General features: G+C 51.8%; 1 protein-coding gene across 1 annotated transcript; it reads right to left on the bottom strand.

Moving 5' to 3' along the window:
• Window positions 1–2,098: 2,098 nt before the first annotated feature.
• PLA2G2E (phospholipase A2 group IIE) lies at window positions 2,099–20,138 on the bottom strand. The gene is made up of 4 exons (XM_055397268.2): window positions 19,763–20,138; window positions 5,034–5,172; window positions 4,513–4,619; window positions 2,099–2,712 (listed from the first exon to the last, which is right to left on the bottom strand). Exons 2-4 carry the CDS (start codon window positions 5,132–5,134, stop codon window positions 2,570–2,572), a joined length of 351 nt encoding a protein of 116 aa, XP_055253243.1. The 5' UTR covers window positions 5,135–5,172; window positions 19,763–20,138; the 3' UTR covers window positions 2,099–2,569.
• Window positions 20,139–22,901: the final 2,763 nt, after the last annotated feature.

Consider the following 22,901-nt stretch of genomic DNA (forward strand, 5'->3'; position numbering starts at 1 on the left):
GGAAGCAGACAAATGTCCATGAGGTCATAATTGGACTCATAACTTGGGAATTCCAATGTGATTTGACTTCTAACCACTTATTCAGCAAGTTATTTGATTGAACACTTGGTTCATAGCTTGTGCTAGGGGCTAAGTGGGAACAAAAGCAAAACTCATCCAAATCCTGTTATCAAAATTGGAGAGGCAAGCTAAGAAACATTCAGTAACAGCTTTCTTTCAGCCTTGATTTAGTCCTATGCCCGATTCATTCATTCACGGATTCAATGAACTGAGAAAGCATTTATGACAGTGCCTGGTGAATGCCAAGTGCTTTATAAATGTTAAGAATTGTTACTATGACTGTCATTCATTTATGGGATTCTTTATCAGGTGCTAGGCATTATTTTGTGTACATTCATACATGCTAATTTATTAAAACCTTGATACAACCAACCTGGGAAGTGTCATCATTCCATTTGACAAGTGTGGAAACTGGAGCTATGGCCATATGTCAGGGCTTTTTGATTTCAGTGTACATACGAACCACCCGGGGGTCTTGTTAACCAGCAGGTCTGGGATCAGGTCCACGATTCCGCATTTCTAACAAGCTTCCTGAGCAGTGAGGTCTTGAATGACACACTTATGCTAACTGGCAAAGCAGAGGGCTCTACCTGGAACCTCCAACAACATCAAGTTCACGGTTCTACTTTCTTCCTTTCAGTCCTTTCTACCAAGTCAGCAGCTGGAAATCAAGTGTATGGACTATAGACACACACAAACGGTTTAGATGGAATCACTGACTCATTCACCAAATATTTATTGATTCCTGGGAAAACGGGCTGCACCGAGGCTTGTTCTCAAGTTCTAATTTTCACCCTGTCAGATGCTTAAACGACTGTCACGTCACCAGGGCCTCCTCCCAGCGATACATCACGCCCAGAACACCACCTTGTTTCCATTTCCCCCGAGTCAGAGCCTTCTTCCTGTGTTCCTTGTGTGTGCAGTGGCACCGTCATTCTGAGATGTCTTTAAGGACTTATTATTTCTCAGCTTGTTTATTATTGAAAATATGAGAGGTCTGATTTCACTAGCCCTGAAACACACTTTGCCCCTCTGACAAAGGGAAATCCCGGTTTAAACCAAATTTGTTTCCTCCCGGCAGCCTGAACAAAATGGGCAGCAGAGGGCGCCTCCGGACCACGCTTCCCACCCACCTGCGTCGCGCTGTAAGACCTCACCTCCTGCTGATTTTCCCCCAGGATTTGAGTCAGTCACAGCAGCAGAGCACGCACATCTGCCCCTCGCTTGTTTGTTTGGCCAGCACAGAACTTCTTCACCTTTTAAACTTATGATGATCGTCCTTTCGATGGCATCAGGCTCTTTCCCGCCCTCAGAGCCCTGAATGTTGTCCACATGGCGAGAAATGCAGAGAGGGAGTGAACGTTTCTTCCCTGTCCACCGTGAGCTTTGCCTGTGCGTTATCTCACATGCGTTATCTCACTGAACAGCCTCATCCCAGCCCTGGAAGACTTTATCAGCATATTACAGACAGTGGAGTATCATGTCTATGTTTAGGAGTAGACTCTGCTGAAGTTTATTTCTTCCCAGGTAGGCTGCATTCCAATTTGATGGGAATCCTTTGGTGCATTAAATTGGCTCCAAGTCAGCCTCAGGATGCTGGATGTAGGATATAGACATCTTTCCTCTTCCCCTGCCTGTATCAGGAGCCGGGCCTGGCATGGTATCCTCACAGCTGACCTTCTCTGGGCACTCTGGGCTGTCCATGATGCCAATCAGAGGGGCAAAGACTGACACCGACTCATGAAGGGCCAGTGGCTTGGGAGTGAGGACACCCCTCCAGGCAGAACCTTCCCTCTCTGACCTCCTGGGTGCCCATCTGCCAAGGGAGGGCTATGAATATGATGATTTGAGAGCCTCTTTTCACTCCCAGATGGAATTCCAATGGGAGGGATCTGAAGCCTGATGACATGGTGGGGACAATATTTTTAGGTTGATGTTTTGCTTGCTTTTCACATTACGCCATATGGCCAGAAATATTCCTGCTAGAGACTGCCATTATTATCTCGGATAAGACGGTAAAACGTTAGAAAAAAAGGGAATCACAAAAACTCACTGTAATGGGAGATTGAAAGGACAGTGTTGGAACTGCAAGCAGGGGCCGCCCGAGCCAGACCCATGCCGTGTCCCCGCGCTCAGCACGTTGCTGGATGCTCAAGAAACAGAGGAGTGAATGGAACCGGAGACTGATGAAACCCTACCACGACAGAATCTGAGGGCCAGTGTTAGCATCCTGAAACAGCATTCACATATTCAGAGGAGGGGACGCAGATCCAAGGCGATGGGTTGTAGAATCTTCTGGGTGTCCCAGGGCCCACCCTACCCCGGTGTGGCTCTTCTTAAGGGTGCTGTGGCCAGGGAGGCCAGGGACGGTCCAGGGCTGAGTCGGGCCTCTCAGGGAAGGATGGGCTTACAGGAAAGGAGTTTTCCGGCGGGAGAGCCTTTGGAGCTAACCCTCCCAAGGCCTGGGGCCCCCACAGCTGGAGGCCTTGGCAGGAGGCAGAGCGCACGTTTAGCAGGGCGGGGTGGGCCCGGTGCACAGCTTGTTGGGGTAATGGGCGTATTTGCGGTCGTAGGTGCCCAGGTTCCGGCGAAAGCAGAGCGCGGCCTTCTTGTCACACTCGCAGGTCCGTCGCTGGCAGCTGGTTCTGCCGGCTGGATGGGACGAGGGCCAGTCAGGGCCCGGGAACCTTGGGCCCGCCACTCCCAGCCACGTGCAGGGGAGCGCGCTGGGGTCCAGGGTTGGGTGAGAGAACGGGCAGGGTGCCGAGGCCCTGCTGGGGCCAGGGATGCTGGAAGCCTGGAGATTTGTCCTCGCTGTTCCTCCCTCCCAAACCCACTCCACTGCCCTAAGCCCTTTCCCCACGGGGAGACCCCTGGTTCACTGTCCCTTGTCCCAGCCCAGGGAGGGCTGTGTTTCTGGGCGACCCTTCTCCCACGTATTGGATTGCTAATGGTGCAGGCAGCCATCAGCCAGAGAGGAAAACTATCGAAAGGCGGCAGCTCAATCCCGGGTGACCTGGGCATGCCCCGGAGGGCCTGGGGCTTGGGCCTTCACCTGCCTCCTTCAGCGGGGACGGAGCCCGTTTTTCCAGCATTTATCTCAGGGCTCCCCCTCCATGCGCACCCACACCCAGCCTGGGGAGTGGGGCGGACATCCGTTCCATGGGCTCCAGGGGCCCCGAAGCCTCCTCTACCCCCACCGCCTCTGTCTGCCCTCGGGGGCTCTGGCTCCGTTTTGTCCCCAGCTCAGACATGTCCGGCCTCCTCAGGGTCCCTCGTGAAGGTTAGCCTCATTTCCCATCCAGGCTCTGCTCTCAGCTGCTCTTTCAGCAGAACTCAGACTTGCCGGGGGCTGAACAGCCATGTCAGCTCCCCTGGGGGGTTCTTGCCAGGGGCTGGGCTAAGCTGGCAAGGGCGAGATTAGGTCTCCCTTTTACAGATGAAGAAATAGAGGCTTTTGAGGGGTTCTACCCCTTGCCCAGAGTCACACGCGGGGAGGGGACTCCCTGGACCTGTTCACCTGACCTTCCCTCCACTCACCCTCTCCATGCTGTCCCTAGCAGGCGGCTTCCCAGCCTTGTATGAGCCCCCGTGACGGGGAGCTCATTATCTGCCAAAGCTGCTTTGCTGAGTGGATGGCGGTGGAACAAGAAACTCGTAGCCCAGCCTGCCTCCTGCGGCTCTAGTTCTTGTCCTGCCCCACCCCCAGGACAGACCCCAGAGATCTGAGTCTTCTTTAACCTTCCCAGCCCCGTTGTGCTGTGATCCCCCCAGCTCTGGGCCTGCCCTCCGCCTTCCAGGCTGCTCCTGGCTTTGAGGCAGGAAGAAGAGGGTTTGGTCCTCCAGTGTGAGTTCCCTCCACGGGGCTGGGCTGTGTGGAGCCCTTCGTTACACTCTGACTCGGGTCCAGCTGTTTCCCCAGGCCAGGGAGCAGAGGAGAAGGCTAACTGGTCCAAGTGGGTGTGGGGCCTGGCAAGGAGGCGCCCTGGTGCGGTGGGTCAGCCTTTGGTAGCGGGGTCTGCGGTCCCAAATCCGAGCTCCAGCCTCTGGGTCTGGGGCTCCGCCCTCGAGGCCATGTCCTGGGGACCTGCCCCTAGTGGCCACTGAGGCCCAGGGAAGGGCTGTCTGGGCACAGCTCCTCTGGGCGGGCTCAGCGCTGTCCCTCTGCTCCTCCCCTCAGAGGCTGGAGCTCGGGGGGAGGTGCCTCTGACTGGGGGAGCTGTTCCTGGGATCCCAGGGCAGGAGCTGATTGATGGGTCCTGGGCTCTCCAGACCGGGTGCCATGGGAGCATCTGGGCACAGGGACACGCCTCTCCCTAACGCTGTGACGATGGAAGACCCGCCTCTCCCACCCAGGTGACCAGGCTCAAGGGTCTCCATCAGGAGAGGGCTTCCTGGCTGTGTCCCTTCCCTCTCCCGAGGTCTGGGGGACCCCCAGGTCTGCTCACTCACCGCAGAAGATGCTGTGCCTGGTGGCAGAGAAGAGGTACCTTTCCATTTTGGGTTCGCAGCCCAGCTTCTCCAGGCGCCCGTAGCAGCAGTCATGGGCGTGGCAGCACCTGTGAAGGTCGTGGTTGGCCTGAAGGGGCCTGTGAGCCCAGCTGGGCTGGACCGGGGGCCGCCTGGGGGCTCAGGGCCCAAAGGGGTTCAAAAGGGAGGGGGGTCACGCTTCAGCTTCCTAGGTGCCCCCAGCCCCCCGCAGGATGCTCCCCTGTGCCTCCATCCTCCAGGGAGGGCCCCGGCTGGGCCGCCTTGAGGGCTCAGGGCCCAAAGGGGCTTGAAAGTAGGGGGGTCAAGCCTCAGCTTCGTAGGTGTCCCCAGCCCCCCAGGATGCTCCCCGCTTCCTAGGTGCCCCCAGCCCCCTCCCAGATTATCACCCAGGGTGCTCCCCTGCTGCCTAGGTGCCCCCAGCCCCCCGCAGGATGCTCCCCGCGCCCCCGCCCCCAGGGAGCCCCGGCCGGGCGCCTGCTCACCAGTCCGTCTTGTCCACCGGCCAGCGGGAGCCGCCGACTCCACAGTAGCAGCCGTAGTCATTGTACTGCAGCGCGGGCTTCCCCGTCACCCTCTCGATCATCACCCCAAACTGGACCAAGTTCCCACCAGCCGGGGCCGCTGCAGGGATGGAGTGGGGAGGGCATCAGCTTCCCTGGGCCCCACCCTCTGTGACCAACTGCAGTCCCCACGTCTGAGTGCAGGCGTCTCTCTGATCGTCTTGGGAGCCTCCACCTCCCCAAGCACCTCACTCCCGACGACAACAGTGCTAATCAGTAACATGACAGAGACGACAGAGGAGGAGACGGCTGGACGGCATCACCGACTCGATGGACACGGGTGTGAGCAAACTCTGGGAGCTGGTGATGGACAGGGAGGCCTGGCGTGCCGCGGTCCATGGGGTTGAAAGAGTCGGACACAACTGAGCGACTGGGCAGCTGGGCAATAACGCCAATCAATGGCGATGTCCCTGTGACGTCACTGCACCTTGATCTCCTGGTCCTCACCTGCACCGTGTCCCCACCTGACCTCCCACCCCCGCTCTCCTCCCACCGTCTCCCAGAACCATCCCCACTCATCCTCTAGGCTCCCTCCCGGTTTCCTGATCCTCTCGCCAGGTGTCAGCCCCCACTCCTGCCCCCAGGAGCACTCTGTCCCCATCAAGTCCCATCAGATGTCACTGGATAAGCTTCCTGACCACCTGGACTTCCCTGAGTTCCTCCAGGTCCCGCTGCTGCAGCAGTGGGGGTCTGCCCACCCGGGGAAGGTTAAAGGCAAAAACAGAAACTCAGGTGAGGGGTGGAGCGTGGGTGGCAGGAGCTGTCTGGGGCCCTGCCAGCCCCTCTCCGCTGTCCCCCCAGGCCATCCAGGTTGCAGTCGTCCAGGCTGGCTCCCTCTCCACTGGCCAGTTCTTCCCGGGCCAGCATTGGCCTTGGGGTGACTGATGACACCCTCCCTGGGGCCTGGCTCAGGAGCCCCCCAGGAGTGTTCCCAGTCGGGGCAGAGCAGGAGCGCAGGCATGAAGGTCACTTACCCAGGAGGCATAGGAAGGTCAGAAGAGGGGGCCGCTTCATCCTGGGGGGCAGGGAGGGAAGCAGGGGGCAGAGAAGCTGGGCTGCGGGAGACGGAAGCCAGCAGGGGCACCTCTGATCTCCAGGCACCTCCCTGATTAAATACCCGGGTCCTGTCCACTCCCCATCATTAACCCCCGATCACCCAGTGATGCAATGATGCTTACAGCTCTGACACTCTGGCCAAGTCCCCAGGGGAGGGGCCAGGCCGGGGCCCGCGGCTCTGCTTGCAGAGCCAGGCAGTGGGGCCAGCCTATGGGCCTTCTCCTCCCCCCTTCCCATCACCACCCTCTTCCCCAGAATCCCTGCGCTCGCCCCCATCGCGGAGCTGGGAGCCTGGGCCAGCTTTTCCTTCATGGGGTCTTTTTCTCACCCTCATTTTACTGACGTTGTTCCTGAGGCTCAGAGAGGCTGAACTCAGACATCCTGGGAGCCCCAAGGGCGAGTCTGTCCTGTGTCCATGCTGCTGGCTACTTCAGCTTGTCTCCAACTCCCTGCCCTGCTCCTTGACCAGCCCCCATGTGACCCAGACACTGACTGTAGCTTGGCTCTGGGCACCTGGGTGCCATGTGTCCAAGAACCTAGAGTCCAAAGGCTGGGAGCTGAGCCAGCTGGGCTTGGGGATTTATCTTTATTGTTCTTTCTTAGGCGTGATCTTGCTTGTTTGACAGGCAGCGAAAATCCTCCCAGTTGCGAACTCTGTCTCCCCAAAACCCTTGAGCAGTGGTGTAGCGTGGCTCCCGTAGAAACAGGCTCGGTCTGAGTCAGCTGGAAAACCCACATTCCAGCAGGGACTGGAAGCTTCCATCCTTTTGATGTCATCTTAGGGCCTGCATGGCGGAGACAGCAGCTTCCTACTCCGACTTGGCTCCGAGAGAGTCTGCTGTCCCTGTAGTCAGGTCAGGACATGGAGGCTGGGCTTCAGAGCATGGCTGGAGGTCAGCAGGACAGAGGAGGGGACCCGGCTCTGCTGTGATCAGAAATGTCGGGGTCCCACCGGCCTCAGCCTCACCATGGCCTCGTTTGCTGGCTGGAGTCCACTCAGGGAGAACCGGACACAAGATTCTGGGACCTGGCCTGCGACATCCCCCTGCCTTCCGTGTTCCTGGTCTTCTGGGATAACCAGATCGGCCACTTCCATCAACGTCTGGGGCCTGGGAGCTGCTTGGTCTGTGCCCTTGGAGTCCCGCTTCCACCATTTGTTATGTTTCCTTGTGAGGAATCTTGGTTTTTCCTGTTCCTATTATGGGGATAGAAGCCATCTCCTTTATGGGAAAGAAGGAACAGCTCAGCAGTCCCCGTACCAGTGTTTACTCTGCAGCAGGACATGCTAAGCTCTTCTCCAGCAGGATCCCCAGGAACCTTCAAACAGCCTTATAACTCTGTCGCAGTGATCATCCCATTTTACAGAGGAGCAAACTGAGACACACGCCTAAGTAGCTGGTGAGCCAGAACGGGGGCCGAGACAGTTCAAAGGGCTTACAGGAAGCAATACTAACAGCAGGCAGGGTGCCAGGCACCCATGATATCTTTGAAAAAAGTGAAAGTGTTAGTTGCTCAGTTGTGTCCAACTCCTTCGTGACCCCATGGACTGTAACCCACCAGGCTCCTCTGTCCATGGAATTCTCCAGGCAAGTATAATAGAATGCGTTGCCATTTCCTTTTCCAGGGGATCTTCCCCACCTAGGGATTGAACCCGGCTTTCCTGCATTGCAGGCAAATTCTTTACCATCTGAACCACCAGGGCCTTCAAAATCTCCCTTCTTTAAAGTCAGAGTGACTATAATCCAGCTTGGGTTATATTTAGCTTCATACCATTGTAGTCACAGCATTTGCTTTCCAATTTTTTTTTTTTTTTTTAACGAGGAGAGGGTCCATGAAAGGGAGAGTGGCCAAGGGTTCACAGTAAAAATCGTCCTGTAGCCTCGAGCTGAGCCACCAGGTGTAGGGCCTCCCCTTCAGGAGCTGACTGGGGGTCTGGCTTCAGCATCCTTTCCAGGGGAGGAGGCTGGGCCTCAGCCCACAGGAGGGGAGGATTCCCAACTTGAATTCCCTGGCCCAACTTGATATTCCCTATCCCGTCAGGGATAGAGTCCCTGGGGAGGTGTCACCTTGGGGTGGGGTGGGGAGGGCTGGTGGCAGGGATCTCAGGCAGTGATTTGGGATTAAAGGTTTTTTGACCCTGGACAGTAAAGCTGGGCAAACACTGACATACATTCTGCTGCGGCCCCGCCTCCAGCCCTTCCCATTTCCTGCTCAGGACTTCTCCTGGAACCCTTTCCATGCTGGGCTGTGTTCACCCACTGGGAGAAGACTTGGGGGGAAAGGAGCCAGAGAGGTGAGTCCCCTTGGCTAGGGTCACCCAGCTGTGCTGAGTCACCGTCTCTGGGGGGAGGGGACGTCCCCTTCTCACTTTTGCCTTTTGATTTTAACGAGGGCACTCCTGGCAGCCCCGGGCTCCTGGCCTGGGTCATTATATCCCAAACAGTGACTCACAGGGGAGCTACCTCCTAAATAACTGAAAATGAGCTTTGATTCCTGGGGGAGGTTTGCCCTACAGCTCTTCCTCCAGCAGCATAAAGGGTGTTTCCCAGGAAGGGCTGGGTTTCTGAGACAGTCCCTTTGTTGAGCCATTTTGAGTCCTGGCCTGGCCAGGATGGGGCCCCTGTGAGCTCTGCCAGGGTGCACCTGTGGCAGAAACCTAAGGACCGTGGGACCAGAGTCAGACAGGGAAGTCCAGGCAGGCTTCCAGGAGGAGGTGTCCCCAGCTGAGGTTTGAAGTGGGGACGTTTGGGAGACGTTTGGGGACGTTTTAGGCATTCAGGAAATGTGGTTGGTTTTATGGTTTTCTCACTAGTGGCACAATGTAGTTGAAAGCTCTGGGTGTCTGCATCACCAAGACGGGGACTTGAGTGTTCACCCAAGCTCCACCACTTGCAGGCTGTGTGACCTTGGCTGGTTCCATCACCACCTGAGCTCAGTTTCATCATCTGTGTTGTTGTTCAGTCGCCAAGCTGTGTCCAGCTCTTTGCGACCCCACGGACTATAGCACGCCAGGCTCCTCTGTTTTTCACTGTCTTCCGGGGTTTGCTCAGATTCATGTCCATTGAGTCGGTGATATTATCTAACCATCCCATCCTCTGCTGCGTCATCATTGCTGCTGCTGCTGCTAAGTCACTTCAGTCGTGTCCGACTCTGTGCGACCTCATAGACGGAAGCCCCCCAGGCTCCCCCGTCCCTGGGATTCTCCAGGCAAGAACACTGGAGTGGGCTGCCATTTCCTTCTCCAATGTGTGACAGTGAAAAGTGAAAGTGAAGTCGCTTAGTCATGTCCGACCCTTAGCGACCCCACGGACTGCAGCCTACCAGGCTCCTCCGTCCATGGGATTTTCTAGGCAAGAGTACTGGAGTGGCTTGCCATTGCATCATCATTAATGGGGGATAATTAGGCCTACTTTTCAGAGTTTGGGACCAGATGAAAAGGAAATGAAATGTGGAAAGCTCTTTGCAGGGTGCCATGCCCACGGGAGGAATCCACAAACACTGGGTCCCTCCTTAACCTGGTCGCAGAGGAGGCAGCTGCTGGCCTAGGAGCTCAAAGCCCTCATCCCTGCTGGAGGCCAGCGTGCAGCTGGGCCGAGTCTCCCTGCATTTCAGTGGGGTTATTGCCCCCACTTGCCAGATTCTAACTTCCACGATGGAGGAACAGGGAACAGAGCCCCATCTCTCAGCAATGGCTTCTTTCTCTGGCTTAAAGCTGTCCCTGTAGTGAGAAGTCACCATCCCTCCCCTTCTCGACATCATCATTGTCATCCTCATCACAATAAAAAAAGCAAAACAACCACCATTTAAGTTCCTACAGTGTTGCAGGCCCTTTGCGGAGAGCTCGTCATCTGCTCAATCTCATGACTTCCATGCTTGCCCCGGAGCCCGAAGGATCCTACAGACTCTCCCAGCAAAGTGCAATCCCCTTCATCCGAAAGAATTTATTGCTCTTCAGTCAATAAACTAGACTGAGGATCTCCTAGGTGCTGGGGCTCCACGGGAGAGCAAAGCCAGACCCATGGAGCTGGCAGTCCAGCAGGGAGACTGACATTAGTCATTGTAAACTGAGTGGGAACTTTCAAATAGAAATAGGTAGCCTGACCAAATGTCCCTTGGGTTTATGAGAGCGTTTAGTGGGGATATCTGATCTGGGCAGGGCTTCCCTGTGGAAAGAATGATTTAGCAGGGATCTCGAGATGTTAATAAGGAAGTGGGGAGAGTTTAAATGGAAGGAGAGTCTGTGCAAAGGCCCTGTGGTCTAAAGGACGTGGCACCTGGGAGGGGCTGGAAGGAGCCTGGGGAGTTGGGCTGGTGGTGCGTGGGTCTTGAAGGGCATGATTCACTGGGAAGCTGATCCTGGGACCTTGACCTCCCATTCACCTCACAGCTTGAGTCTGATGGACAAGCGGCCTAGAGCTTGCATGATGCAGGAGAGGGCCTGAGGTCCCCCATGAGAATAAGGCCCCTCTCTTCAAGACCTCAGCCTGGAAAATCCCATGGATGGAGGGGCCTGGTAGGCTACAATCCAGGGGGTCACAAAGAGGCGGACACTACTGAGCGACTTCACTTTCTTTCTTTCTGAAAGACCTGGTGATATTTTCATCCCAATGAGGAACCTCCCTCTGGTGGGAACAGGCTTTGGACAACTGTCGTCACAGAGTTGGGTCCTCCCATTCGTGACGGAGGGTAAAGAACAAGAGTCCTGGGCCTGGGCCTGTTGTCTGTAAGGTCGCTAGCACCCTTGTAAAGTGGCTCTGCTGAGCCTGGCTGAGCTCTGTCCAGGGAACAGTGGAAAGCCGGTAAGGGTTTGAAACAAGTGACTTGCTCGTATGTTTGGACAAGGTGACCCTGGCTGCTGAGAGGTGAGAAGCGGGCAGGAGAGCGGGGTACCGTGGACTCCAGGGCAGGCCCACGCTTCAGGGGACCGCTGGGACAGCACAGGTGGGTGGTGGAGCCGAGGAGGAAGGGTGACGAAAGCACCTCGTGCCACCCCTTGCCGGGCAGGTGCAGGGTCACCAGAGGGAGAGGAAGCCAAGAGTCTCTGTCCCAGGCGACTTCGGTGCCCCCGCTGGTCCAAGAAGGGAGAGGAGGGAGCAGGGACGCCCACACAGCTACGGGCCAGGGTGCTGCATGAGCTCCTGTGTGATGCTGGCGGGGGCTGTCTGTAAGTGCCTGTGCATGGTGGGGGGGGGGTCTGTAAGTGCCTGTGCATGGTGGGGGAGGTCTGTAAGTGCCTGTGCATGGTGGGGACATTCAGCCCTGCCCGCTGGGGGGCCCCTTTGCTCCAGGTTCTGTAGGGTCCTGGTTCAGATGATGCTGTGGGCTTCGCGATCGGGCCACCTGGTGGTGCTGCTGCTAACTGGGTGTTCTCGGGCAAATGACCTCACTTCCCACATTCTGTTTCCTCATCCGCACAGTAGGGACGTCAGTAGCATCCATCCCATAGCACTGTTGGGATGAAATGAAATAGTACCTGCAGGGGCTTCCCTGGTGGCCCAGTGGTTAAGAATCCACCCAGCAATGCTAAGGTTACCAGTTCGATCTGTGGTCCTGGAAGATCCCACTAAGCCCGGGGGCCGCAGCTACTGAGCCCACGCGCTGCAAATACTGAAGCCGCATGCCCAGAGCCTGTGCTGCAGAACAAGAGAAGCCACTGAAACGAGAAGCCCTCACACCACAGTGGAGAGCAGCCCCGCTCGCCGACTCCCAAGACCCTGTCCTGGTTGGTGGTGCTCCGTCTTACTCCTAAAATTTAGCATTTTTCGGGGCTGATGAGTCCTCATAGTGTGTGTCTAAGTATTAAAAGTTATCAATCAAGCCAATGGACTGGGAAATAGAGCATGTTCTATGTTTCCATCTAAATATACTTTCCCGACAATAAATTGAAGAAAATATGGGACGCCACAGTTTTTATAAAATTGAAAATCAGAAATATGGTCAAGTCGATTGAGTTTGATTATTCTCAAGTGCTCTGTTGATGGGCTGGTGATGTTTGAATGACTTGCAAAGACAGACGCGCTTCACAAATTATTATACATTTATTCCATACAATATATTTCTCCTGCTTTCATTTCAGCAAAATCAACTATGCTATACTCAGAATGCTCTCTAATCTGTGTTCCTCTGACAGTAATGATCTAAGAGATTTTTTGAAGATGTAATTATATTCAAAGTGTATGAAATCTAACTACGTCTCCTAAAAAAGTAAATCTAAAGACAAAAAAGTATCAAATATGCAGGTGATACCACCCTTATGGCAGAAAGTGAAGTGGAACTAAAAAGCCTCCTGATGAAGGTGAAAGAGGAGAGTGAAAAGCCTGGCTTCTAAGATCATGGCATCTGGTCCTGTCACTTCATGGCAAATAGATGGGGAAACAATGGAAATAGAGATAGACTTTATTTTCTTGGCTCCAAACTCACTGCGGAAGGTGACTGCAGCCAGGAAATTAAAAGACGCTTGATCCTTAGAAGAAAAGCTATGACAAACCTAGACAGCATATTAAAAACCTGAGACATTGCTGCCAAATGTCTGCATATTCAAAGCTATGGTTTTTCCAGTGGTCATGTATCGATGTGAGAGTTGGATTATAAAGAAGGCTGAGCACTGAAGAATTGATGCTTTTGAACTGTGACATTGGAGAAGACTCTTGAGAGTCCCTTGGACTGCAAGGAGATCCAACCAGTCCATCCTAAAGGAAATCAGTGCTTAGTATTCATTGGAAGGACTGATGCTGACGATGAAGCTCCAATACTTTGGACACCTGATGCGAAGAGCCAACTCATTGGGAAAGACCCTGATTCTGGGAAAGGTGGAAGGCAAAAGGAGAAGTGAGCAGCAGAGAATGAGACAGTCAGATAGCATCAGCAACTCAGTGAATAGGAATCTGAGGAAACTGGGAGATAGTGAAGGACAGAGGAGCTGGTGTGCTGCCGTCCATGGCGTCACAAAGAATCAGACATGACTTAGCAAGTGAACAACAAAACAACTTTTTAAAAAGGTTTTTCTTCTAAAGTACTCGAAATTCTCTATGAAAATTAAAATGCAAAATCTCAGTGATAGCACATGATATACAAAATTTTAAATGAATTTATTTGAATAAATTGACTTTCTGAAAGTTTTTGGTGAAAATTTAATCACATGCCAAATATTTTAATAAGAATAAAACCATTCCAAATTCTAATGTTCACTGTCATTCAGTTGCCAATATAAGAAGTTGCTCTCATGACACAGTGATATGCCCTGTGATTGTTCAGTTGTGTCCGACTCTTTGCAACCCCACGGACTGCAGTAAGCCAGGCTTCCCTGTCCTTGACTATCTCTCAGAGTTTGCTCGAACTCATGTCCATTGAGTCCGTGATGCTATCCAACAATCACCTCCATTTATATAAATGTACAAGTAATACGTATTGTTTGATCTCATCAAATAGTCCTTGGAGGGTTCCTTACTAGTTCACGAGCACCTCCACACCTGTGGTTTGAACATGAACAGACACAGGCAAAGGGTATTTGGAACTCATGGGAGGTGGTACTTTGTTAGGCAAGAACTTCCCAGGTAGTCCAGTGGTTAAGACTCTGCACTTCTGACGCAGGGGGTGTGAGTTCGATCCCTTGTCCAGGAAGATCCCACATGCCATGGGGCAACTAAGCCTGTGAACTGCAACTCCTGAAGCCTACATGCCTAGAGCCCATGCTCTGCAATGAAGAGCAGCCCCTGGTCACTGTAATTAGAGAAAGCCCGTGGGCAGCAGTGAAGACCCAGTGCAGCCAAAAATTAAGAAAGGAAAAAGGAAGAAGAACTAGTGCTTCCATCCCCTCTGAGAGGAGAGTCTGATGAGGTTGTTCAACCCCGGGCTCCTGCAGCTCGTGGCCTCCCTGGGAAGAAGCGTCTGTTGATGACATGGCTAGAGCACCGCCCACAGGGCAGAGGATGCTCTCTGGGGCCAGAGTGATGCTGGATGTGAGGAGGCTGCTGAGGGCTGGGGATGTCCTGCCCTAGGGCTAGGTGCTCGTCAGGGTGTGGAGATACTCCCGGCCTTCCAGCACATTTAGTGTGTGCGTCTGTGTGCTCCTCTGCCAGTGTGCAGGCAGGTGTGCACACGCGTGTCTGTGTGTGCGTCCCTTTGTGTGCATGTGATTACGTGTGTGTGTGACACTTGGAGCCCTCTAGAGCGTGGGGCCCTGGGCAGGGCCTCCTTGGCCTGCCTGTTCGGGTAGTCAGGGCTGATGGTGATGCCGTGTCCGTTCATTCCAGGGGCTTTACCTCTGACCTTCACCACAGCCCTGTGGCGTAGGTCTTAGATTTTCTGTTTCACAGACGGTGGAACTCAGGCTCGGTATCCTGCCAAGGCAGTAATTGGCCAAGGCTACCCGGTTCACAGGCTGGCTCGGATGACAGGCGGCTCTGACGCTGTTGCTCTATGCTGCCTCCCCGCGGTGAGTTCAGGGACAGGGCTGATGTCCCTCGCTCACTCCGTTGCCCCCTGGCTCAGGGTCTCATGAGTCGGTGGGAGCGGATGCACTGAAGCTGACCTCAGCCGCCTCCCTGACCCTTTGTGCTTTGGTCTTCCAGAGCCTGCGATTCCGCCCTCCCTGGAGATACCCAGGTACCTAAAACCTAACACTTGGGGCTTCTTGGTTTGTGATCTGGAGTTCCTGAAACTCGGCAAACTTCCTTCCTCCTGGAATCCATCACTGGATGTCACCACTGCCCTGGCGCTCAGGGATGTTACTCCTTCAGACCTTAAGAAGCTGAATGACAGGCTGGAGGGAAGAATCCCAGGTGGGGAGGTGAGAAACGAGGCTTTGGGTTCTGCCACCAACCCACCGCTCTTCCTGAGCTTCCATGGATTCTAATTTTTAATCTGTTTTTGGTTTCTTTCTGGCCACACCTCAGTGCTTACAGGATCTTAGTTCCCTGGCCAATGATGGTTGGACCCAGGCCCACGGTGTGAAAGCGCTGAGTCCTAACCATCGGACCTCCAGGGAATTCCTAGTTTGTTCCATTTTCTTGCAGTTCTAAACCACACCTGTGCCGTGGCCCTGGACCTGGTGGGACTCTTAGCAAGGAAAATCCCGGATGTGAAAGATGTCAGTTTCCAGGTATCTGTTGCTGGTGACCAGCCATCCCAGACCAGTGGCTTAAAGCATCAGCGATTTCCTCTTTCTCATGTTTCTTGGGATTGATTGTATGGTTCCTCTGCTGGTTTTTCCTGGACTTGCTCATGGGGTTGTCACCAGCTGGAGGGTCCTCTGGGCGGGGAGGTCTAAGATGGCCTCACCCCCAGGTCTGATAGTTGGTACCAGCCATCAGTTGGGACATCTCGACTCTCTTTCTGCCTCGGGATGAGAGATGCAGCAACTCACCCTCCACTTGGCTTGACCGGCTTCCTTCCATGGGAACCTTGGCGTTCCCAGAGGACAAAGGCAGAAGCTGGTCTCCTTCTTGAGGCTCCTGTGCTGAAACCCACCCATGGCAGCCCTTCTGCCACATTCTGCCGGTCGGTGCAAGTCGCAGAGCCAGTCTAGCTGCAAGGAGTGGAGAAACAGAGTCCACCTCTGAATGGAGGACCGAGAGTCCCATTACAAAGGAACCTACGCGCGGGGCCGGGAGGGAGAAACGGACAGTGTGACAGTGCTAGTCGCGCACTTGTGTGCGGCCCTTTACGTCCCCATGGACTGTGCCTGCCAGGCTCTTCGGTTCATGGAATTCTCCACGAAAGAACTTCGAATTCCCTTCTCCAGGGGTCTTTCCAACCCAGGGGTTGAACCCAGGTCTCCTGCACTGCAGGCAGGTTCTCCATCATCTGAGCTCTTTGTAGTTAGTTTGTAACAACTGATTGAGCTTCCCTGATGGCTCAGCAAGTAAAGAGTCTGCCTGCAGTGCAGGGGACACGGGAGATGCAGGTTCAATTCCTGGGTGGGGAAGATCTCCTGAAGGAGGAAATGGCAACCCACTCCAGTGTTCTTGCCTGGAGAATCCCAAGGAAGGAGGAGCCTGGAGGGCTACAGTCCGTGGGGCCTCAAGAGTCGGACACGACTTAGCGACTAAACGACCACCACCAAGAAGTTAAATGGATGCTGCAGAAACACAGAGCCTGTTGCTTTCACTATGTTTCCATGGGTATTTCTAGAACCACAGAGAGTAAATTCAGAAATCCTATTTAATTGGAAGCGGGTAGAGATAACGGGAAGGGCCCATTATTGTGCAGTTGGGGGAAAATACTAAATCCAAACTGATTCAATAAAATTGTGGAGTTGAAACTACTCCCCAAGGAAAATCCAGAAGAACCCCAACTAGATTTGGGTAATTCTGGAGATATCTACCCTAAGCCCTAGAGTCTTAATGTAAAGATATAAATTTTGCTGTTTTAATTTGTTGGGAAGATGCACAAGTTATATCCAGGAAGTCAGCATCCTAAGGCCCACCCAGGCGCCTCCCTGTCAGCCAGAAGACTAAACAATTCGATGCCCTCAGGCAAAGAGAAATGACAACCTTAGGAAGCAAAACTAGAAAGGTAAGATGTGGGAACAAAGAGCACATCTCAAAGACAAAGCAAAGTGTCTCTGATGTGCTCAGCAAGTCTTAAGACCCAGATGAAGGAGCTGCCAGAAGAAAGAGAGAAACTGCCAGAGCAGCAGAACACTCCCCGTGTTGCCTGGAGATACTCAAAATAGGGGCAAATGAATGGTTCCCAAGTCCCTACAAAGAGAGAGAAGGAATCCAACACATTCAGTTTAGCAAACATTTAGGTTCTAACACTGTTGATTGCCATGATGAAAAGATTCACGCTAACCCCAGGGGACAGATAAGCAAACGTGTGAGCGGCTGGAACAGCGTGTGGAGTGGGGCACAGGGGGGCACAGAGGAGGGAGCAATTCATCTGCAGCCTGGCCTTTGCGGAGAGCCGCAGAGAGGCAGAGAGGGGCTGGCCGCCGAGCTGGGGCCTTAAGGAGCGAGCAGGGCCCTGCTGGGAGAGCCCGGAGGCGGGAAGTGCGGAAGGAGCTGCGGTCCAGAGGCTCAGAGGCTCGGAAGTGCTGTGGGCATCTTCGCTTTTCTCGGCTCGGAATGCCCTCTCCTGTCCTTTTCCCTTCTCTCATTCAACGCGCTCCAGGTGGAGCTGCCAATCACAGTGAGGCTCCACCCCCAAAGGCAAGTGCATGACACAAACCAGCCAATCAGGCCCTCTCCTGAGACGCCGTATCTTCCGCAGAACAGTGCGCTGGCTCAAAGCTGATGGAGCAGAGCCATGCTGTTCTTAGAGTCCTAAAGAGACCATTCATGAGGTCTTGCTACTAGGCGTTCTGTGTGTTTGTGTGTTTATGTGACTGGGTGGATATATATATATATATAATACTTTGGCCACCTGATGGGAAGAACTGACTCACTGGAAAAGACCCAGATGCTGGGAAAGATTGAAGGCAGGAGGAGAAGGGGACGACAGAGGATGAGATGGTTGGATGGCATCCCCGACTCAATGGACATGAGTTTGAGTAAGCTCTGGGTTGGTGATGGACAGTGAGGCCTGGCGTGCTGCAGTCCATGGGGTAGCAAAGAGTCGGACACGACCCTGAGTCAATCGAACTGAGCAGGGTGTAGTGGGGAGGGTTTGTGTTAACATCTCTCCATTTTGTAATAAACACTTTTACTTTGAAAAACCATCTCCCCTCCATTCCAAGTGACCCTGTACAATCGTTTGCCATGGTGTCCTGCATTTTCTACCACTAGAGTGGACTTATGACCCAAGATGTCCAAACACAGCGATATTTCCAGGAATAGGCACCCACACTGGACCAATCAGACTCTTTCCTTAGATTTGATTTATGGGTCTCCCCTTTCTCTGGGGCCTTGAGCTATAAAGCCCTGGCAGTGACCATGTTTCTTGACTACATGGGAGAAGCTGTGTGTAGATTAAGCCAGTATGCTTAATGGTGGGTGGTGGAGAAGTGGGGAGACAGAGAGCGCTGTGCTGAGATTCTTGTATCCAACATTCTTTGATTTCCACTCTGAACCTTCAGATTATGTGAATCAACCAGTTCTCTTTAAGACTTATGCTACTTTGACTTCAGTTTCTGTCATTTGAAACTGAGAAGCATCTAGACCAACCCAGAAAGTTTCCATGGGAGGCAGAAATCTGGTCCCACTTGTACTCAGGAGACACCAGGACGAGTATCTGGGTGGTACATGGAGGTGAGATTGCACACCACATGCAGAGGTAAAAACCTCCAGAAAGATGTGTGGGCTCAACCATGGCTTGGAGAGAGAAAAGCCTGAGCTTTCCATATGGGCCAAGTGACCGCTAGGGAGTACAGCCATGGTGTACCAAGATTCCTTCCCAAATGCCCTGGCCTGAAGAAATCCTGAGGACTGTGGGACAAATCCAAGGGAGGTGGAAGAGATTCCTCCAAAACATGACTTAAACTGCCTGCCAACCTGGGTCAGGTGAGCCACATTGATCTGATTTGGAAAGTTAAAGCGATGTGACATTTCGTGGACTTGAGCGCCATGGGAAAGATCGTATTAATGACCTGCACCCTTCCTCCTTATCTTTATCACCGTCATCACCCGTCTTTACCATCCCTGTCATCACACCTCCAAGCGTATGCTGCTCCATGTTAAATGACACCACGTGTGAAACGCCGACAGCCAAGCTCAGGCCCATCCCGTTCTCATTTTTCCTCACCAAGGGTTAAAACATCTTCAAGTCTTTTCCTACCCAGGATCACCCTGTTACACTTTGATCTTAGACACAAAACATCTTCAGATTGAGATCTGAAATAATTTGTCCATCAAGTCCTTAACTGCTGAGATAACAGAACAAAGGTGATCTAAGAACAGATGAAAGCAAAGATAAGTGTATTCAAATAGAAACAAAAGGCCAGAACTAGACAAGGAAAAGTCTGTCAGTGAATTAGACCACATGACATAAGATCTGCCAGACACAGTTTCAGAGTTCCATATGTGGGAGACGGTCTGATCAGGGTAGGGTACCCCATAGAAGCAGGCTCTATTCATGTCCAGGAGTTGAATAATTACTTAACTCATAAAAAACAGACAGTCATGATCATTCATTAAATAAGTGTTTATTGAGCATCTCTTATGTGCAAGGTTATAGCCAGATGAAGAACAAATCAGATCTGTAGTCTATCCTGCAGGTCCGTCATCCCAAAGAGGAGATAACTAGCTGCAGAAATATCTTTGACCCAGTAAAAAGTAATATGTGGCTTAGGAACCATAAATTTAGAGATAAAATTCTACAGTATTTGTGTTAAAATGTTTCAAAATGTTAAAAAAAAATGAGTCAGGTGAAATAAGATGTTCATCTGGATCTGGGTTAATAAGAGATAGAATTTAAAGTTCACTACAAAAACCACCTACATGGGAAGGGAAAAATACTGTTTAATGACCTTCCTCCAAAACCCATATCTGATCTTCATTAGGAATATAAGAAATAAAGAATAGAACTAGGAAGCAAAGTACAGATGGCATCTGAGGCAAATCCTGTTCCCTTTCAGGTGGAGCTTCAGGTGACAATCTTAGCAGACATTGGCAGGTACATGAGAAGGGACTCAGCAAAACATGAACCACATAACTTACCTTGACCTTGAACTTGGAGCCAGCCTTAGCACAGGCACTTGGGATAGCAGAGGTCTTTAGCAGGTGCTGGAGAGCTGTGGGATCTTTAGGCTGTATTCACAATGGAAGCAAGGATTCATGATGATTCACGGTGGGGAAATGAGGCTTCCTGCAGGCACGTCCTACAGACCCTTCGGGTAGGACTTGCTGCATTTCCTGTGTTTCTCCAGCCAGCTCTGCAGACCAGCACTTAAACTTCAGCTAAATTTGAGTGTGTTTTTACAGGTAGTCCTTCTCAAACTTAGCATGCATATGAGTCCTCTGGGGATTTTCTTAAAAGGCAGATTCCGATTCACTGAGTAGGGCTGGACTTCAAGCACACAAGTAGGTTCCACTCCAGAATCAGGATCTGCATTAAAAAAAAATAGTTTTGAAATCGAAGTATAGTTTACTTACAGTACTATGTGAGTTTCATGTGTATACATAGTGATTCAATATTTTTAGAGATTATATTCCATTTAAAGTTTAAAAAAATATTAGCTGTATTCCCTGTGCTGAACAATATGTGCTTGTAGCTTATTTATTTTATGCATGGGAGTTTGTAGCTCTTAATCTCCTGCTCCTATCTTTCCCTCTTTCCTCTGCTGACTAGTAACCGTGAGTTTGTTCTGTATCTGTGAGTCTGTTTCTTTCTGCTAGAGTCACTGGTTTGTTTTTTTAGATTCCACCTGTAAGTGAAATCATACCGTGTTTGTTTTTGTCTGGCGTGTTTCACTAAGCCTAACACCCTCCACGTCCATCCGTGTTGTTGTGAACGGCAGGATTTTCGTTCTTTTTCGTGGCTGAGCAGTAGACTGTTGCGTGTGTGTATCTCACATCTTTGTCATTCCTCTGTGATAGACACTTAGGTTGTTTCCGTAGCTTGGCTATTATAAACAATGTTGCTACGAATGTTGGGTGTAGGTATCTTTTTGAATTAGTTTTGTTTTCCGCAGGTTTATACTCAGTTTTGGGATTGCTGAATCATATGGTAGTTCTCTTTTTAGCTTTTTGAGGAGCCTCCATACCGTTTTCCATAGTGGCCCTAAATGTGAGAGAAGAAACCGGGATCTGCATTTTAACCAGATTCCCGGGGAGATTTTCACACACAGCACATTGTGAGCAGTGCTGCGCTACAGCACGGAGACTTTGTCTTTTAGCTTTAAAGGGTGAAGTGGTCAGTATAGATGGGTCATCAAAATTCCTTTCCCTTTATGTCATTTTGAATGGCCTCAAAGCCAAGGTACTGAACTGTAGAGGACTGTTCTCAGCGTCCCCCGGGGACACCTGGAGGTGTATTTGGGGTCTGCAGGGGTATTTGGGTGGCAACTGGCAGGATGCTACTGGAATCCAGTGGATGCGGGTCAGGGACACTGCTAAGCATTCTACACTACCCAGGACAGCCCCCACAACAGAGAAGTATCCAGTCCCAACTGTCAATCGTGTTGAGGTTGAAAACCCTGCTGTGGAGGGATCAGCCTTGAATTTGGAGGGCTTGTCTAGTGTGGTCAATCCTACAGAAAGTCTCAAGTTAGCTCTGGATTTATCAATGCCAGAAGTTAGGCCCCAGTCAGATTCTAGATCCACCCATGAAAAGGTGGTAGATTTTATAACAGAGAAAAATTAAAAAAGGAATGGACACTTTTACTCTGAACATAACATGCCATCTGCCTGTAGTAAGGTATAGAACTGATGCCATTAAATTATTGTCAACTTGAGGGTTAAGGCAATTTAGGTGGCCTGCATTTATGACACTCTGTCTCTAGGGGTCCAGTTTCTTGGGAAATTAAAAAAGGAGCCAGAATAATTTGAGAAGTATGCCTCAAGGTTTTTGTTGGTTTGTTTTTTGTCTTTAGTCTGACAAGGAGCAGTAGAAGAAGGAAATCAGAATCAAGGAAGTCAGGCAGGTGAATTTAGGGGAGAGATTTCCTTAGAATAGGGGTTCTCAAACTGTGGTCTCTCTTGTCGACACAGCGAGGGGAAGGGTGGGATGAATGGAGAGACTAGCACGGAAACATATACACTGTCCCATGTAAAATAGATAGCCAGTGGGAATTTGCCTTGTGACTCAGGGAGCTCACACTGGTGCCCTGTGACCCGCTAGAGGCGTGGGATGGAAGGGAGGGAACATGTGGACATCCATGACTGCTTCATGTTGACGTATGGCAGAAGCAAACACAGCACTGTAAAGCAATTATCCTTCAATTAAAATAAATAACTTAAAGAAAATGTGGTCTCTTGGACATCCCTGGTGGTCTTGTGGTTAAGCACCTGCCTGCCAGTGCCTGGTCTGGGAAGATCGCACGTGTCTCAGAGCAAAGTCCACGCACCACAGCTCCTGAGCCCGCTCTCTGGAGCCCACGCTCCGCCCAGCAAGAAGCCAGGGCAGTGAGTAGCCCACTTATTGCCATGAAGAGTAGCCCCGACTTGCCGCAACTATAAAGTCCAAGTGAAGCAGTGAAGACCCAGCACAGCCACTAAATAAACAAACAGATAAATCTGGAAAAAAAAAAAGATAACAGCAGCATCAGCAACATCCGGGACCATGTTAGAAAGGCGAATTCCCAGACCCCACCACAGGCCTTCTAAGCCAGAAACCCTAGGAGTCGGGCTCTGGAACTTGTTTTTACAAGCTCTGCAGGTAATTCTGATCTCACTGCGGTTGCAGAACCACTGCTGTGAGAGAAAGACTGAGATGTTGGGAGACGGCCTAGAAACATGAAAGGAAAACTGAGATCTGGAATCCTCTAGCTGAGGCTGAGCCAGTGTGAAGTAATAGCCACAATCCCCTTAGATTCTGCTTGCAAGGTAAAAGAGTCTTCTGTTTAATCTAACATGCTCTGATGTTGGTTCTTCTTATCTGAGTGGTCAATGGAAAGTTTTACACAACTCTGTCAAGGATCCCACCTGTCAGACAATCGTAAAATGATACGTAAGATGGATCTCCTTATTGCTCAGTCCATGGGGTCGCAAAGAGTCAGACACAACTGAGCGACTGAACTGAACTGAGATGGGAAGATGGAGTGAAGCAGTTCTTTGGGGGCAGGTCAGGAGTTCACTCTTGGCTATGCTGACTTTGAAATGCCTACTAGACATCCCTGTGCTGAGTAGGCAGCTGAAT

Source organism: Moschus berezovskii, chromosome 2 (genome assembly GCF_049115385.1).
Source record: "Moschus berezovskii isolate FMDL1 chromosome 2, NW_MosBer_1.0, whole genome shotgun sequence".
NCBI classification, from domain to species: domain Eukaryota; kingdom Metazoa; phylum Chordata; class Mammalia; order Artiodactyla; family Moschidae; genus Moschus; species Moschus berezovskii.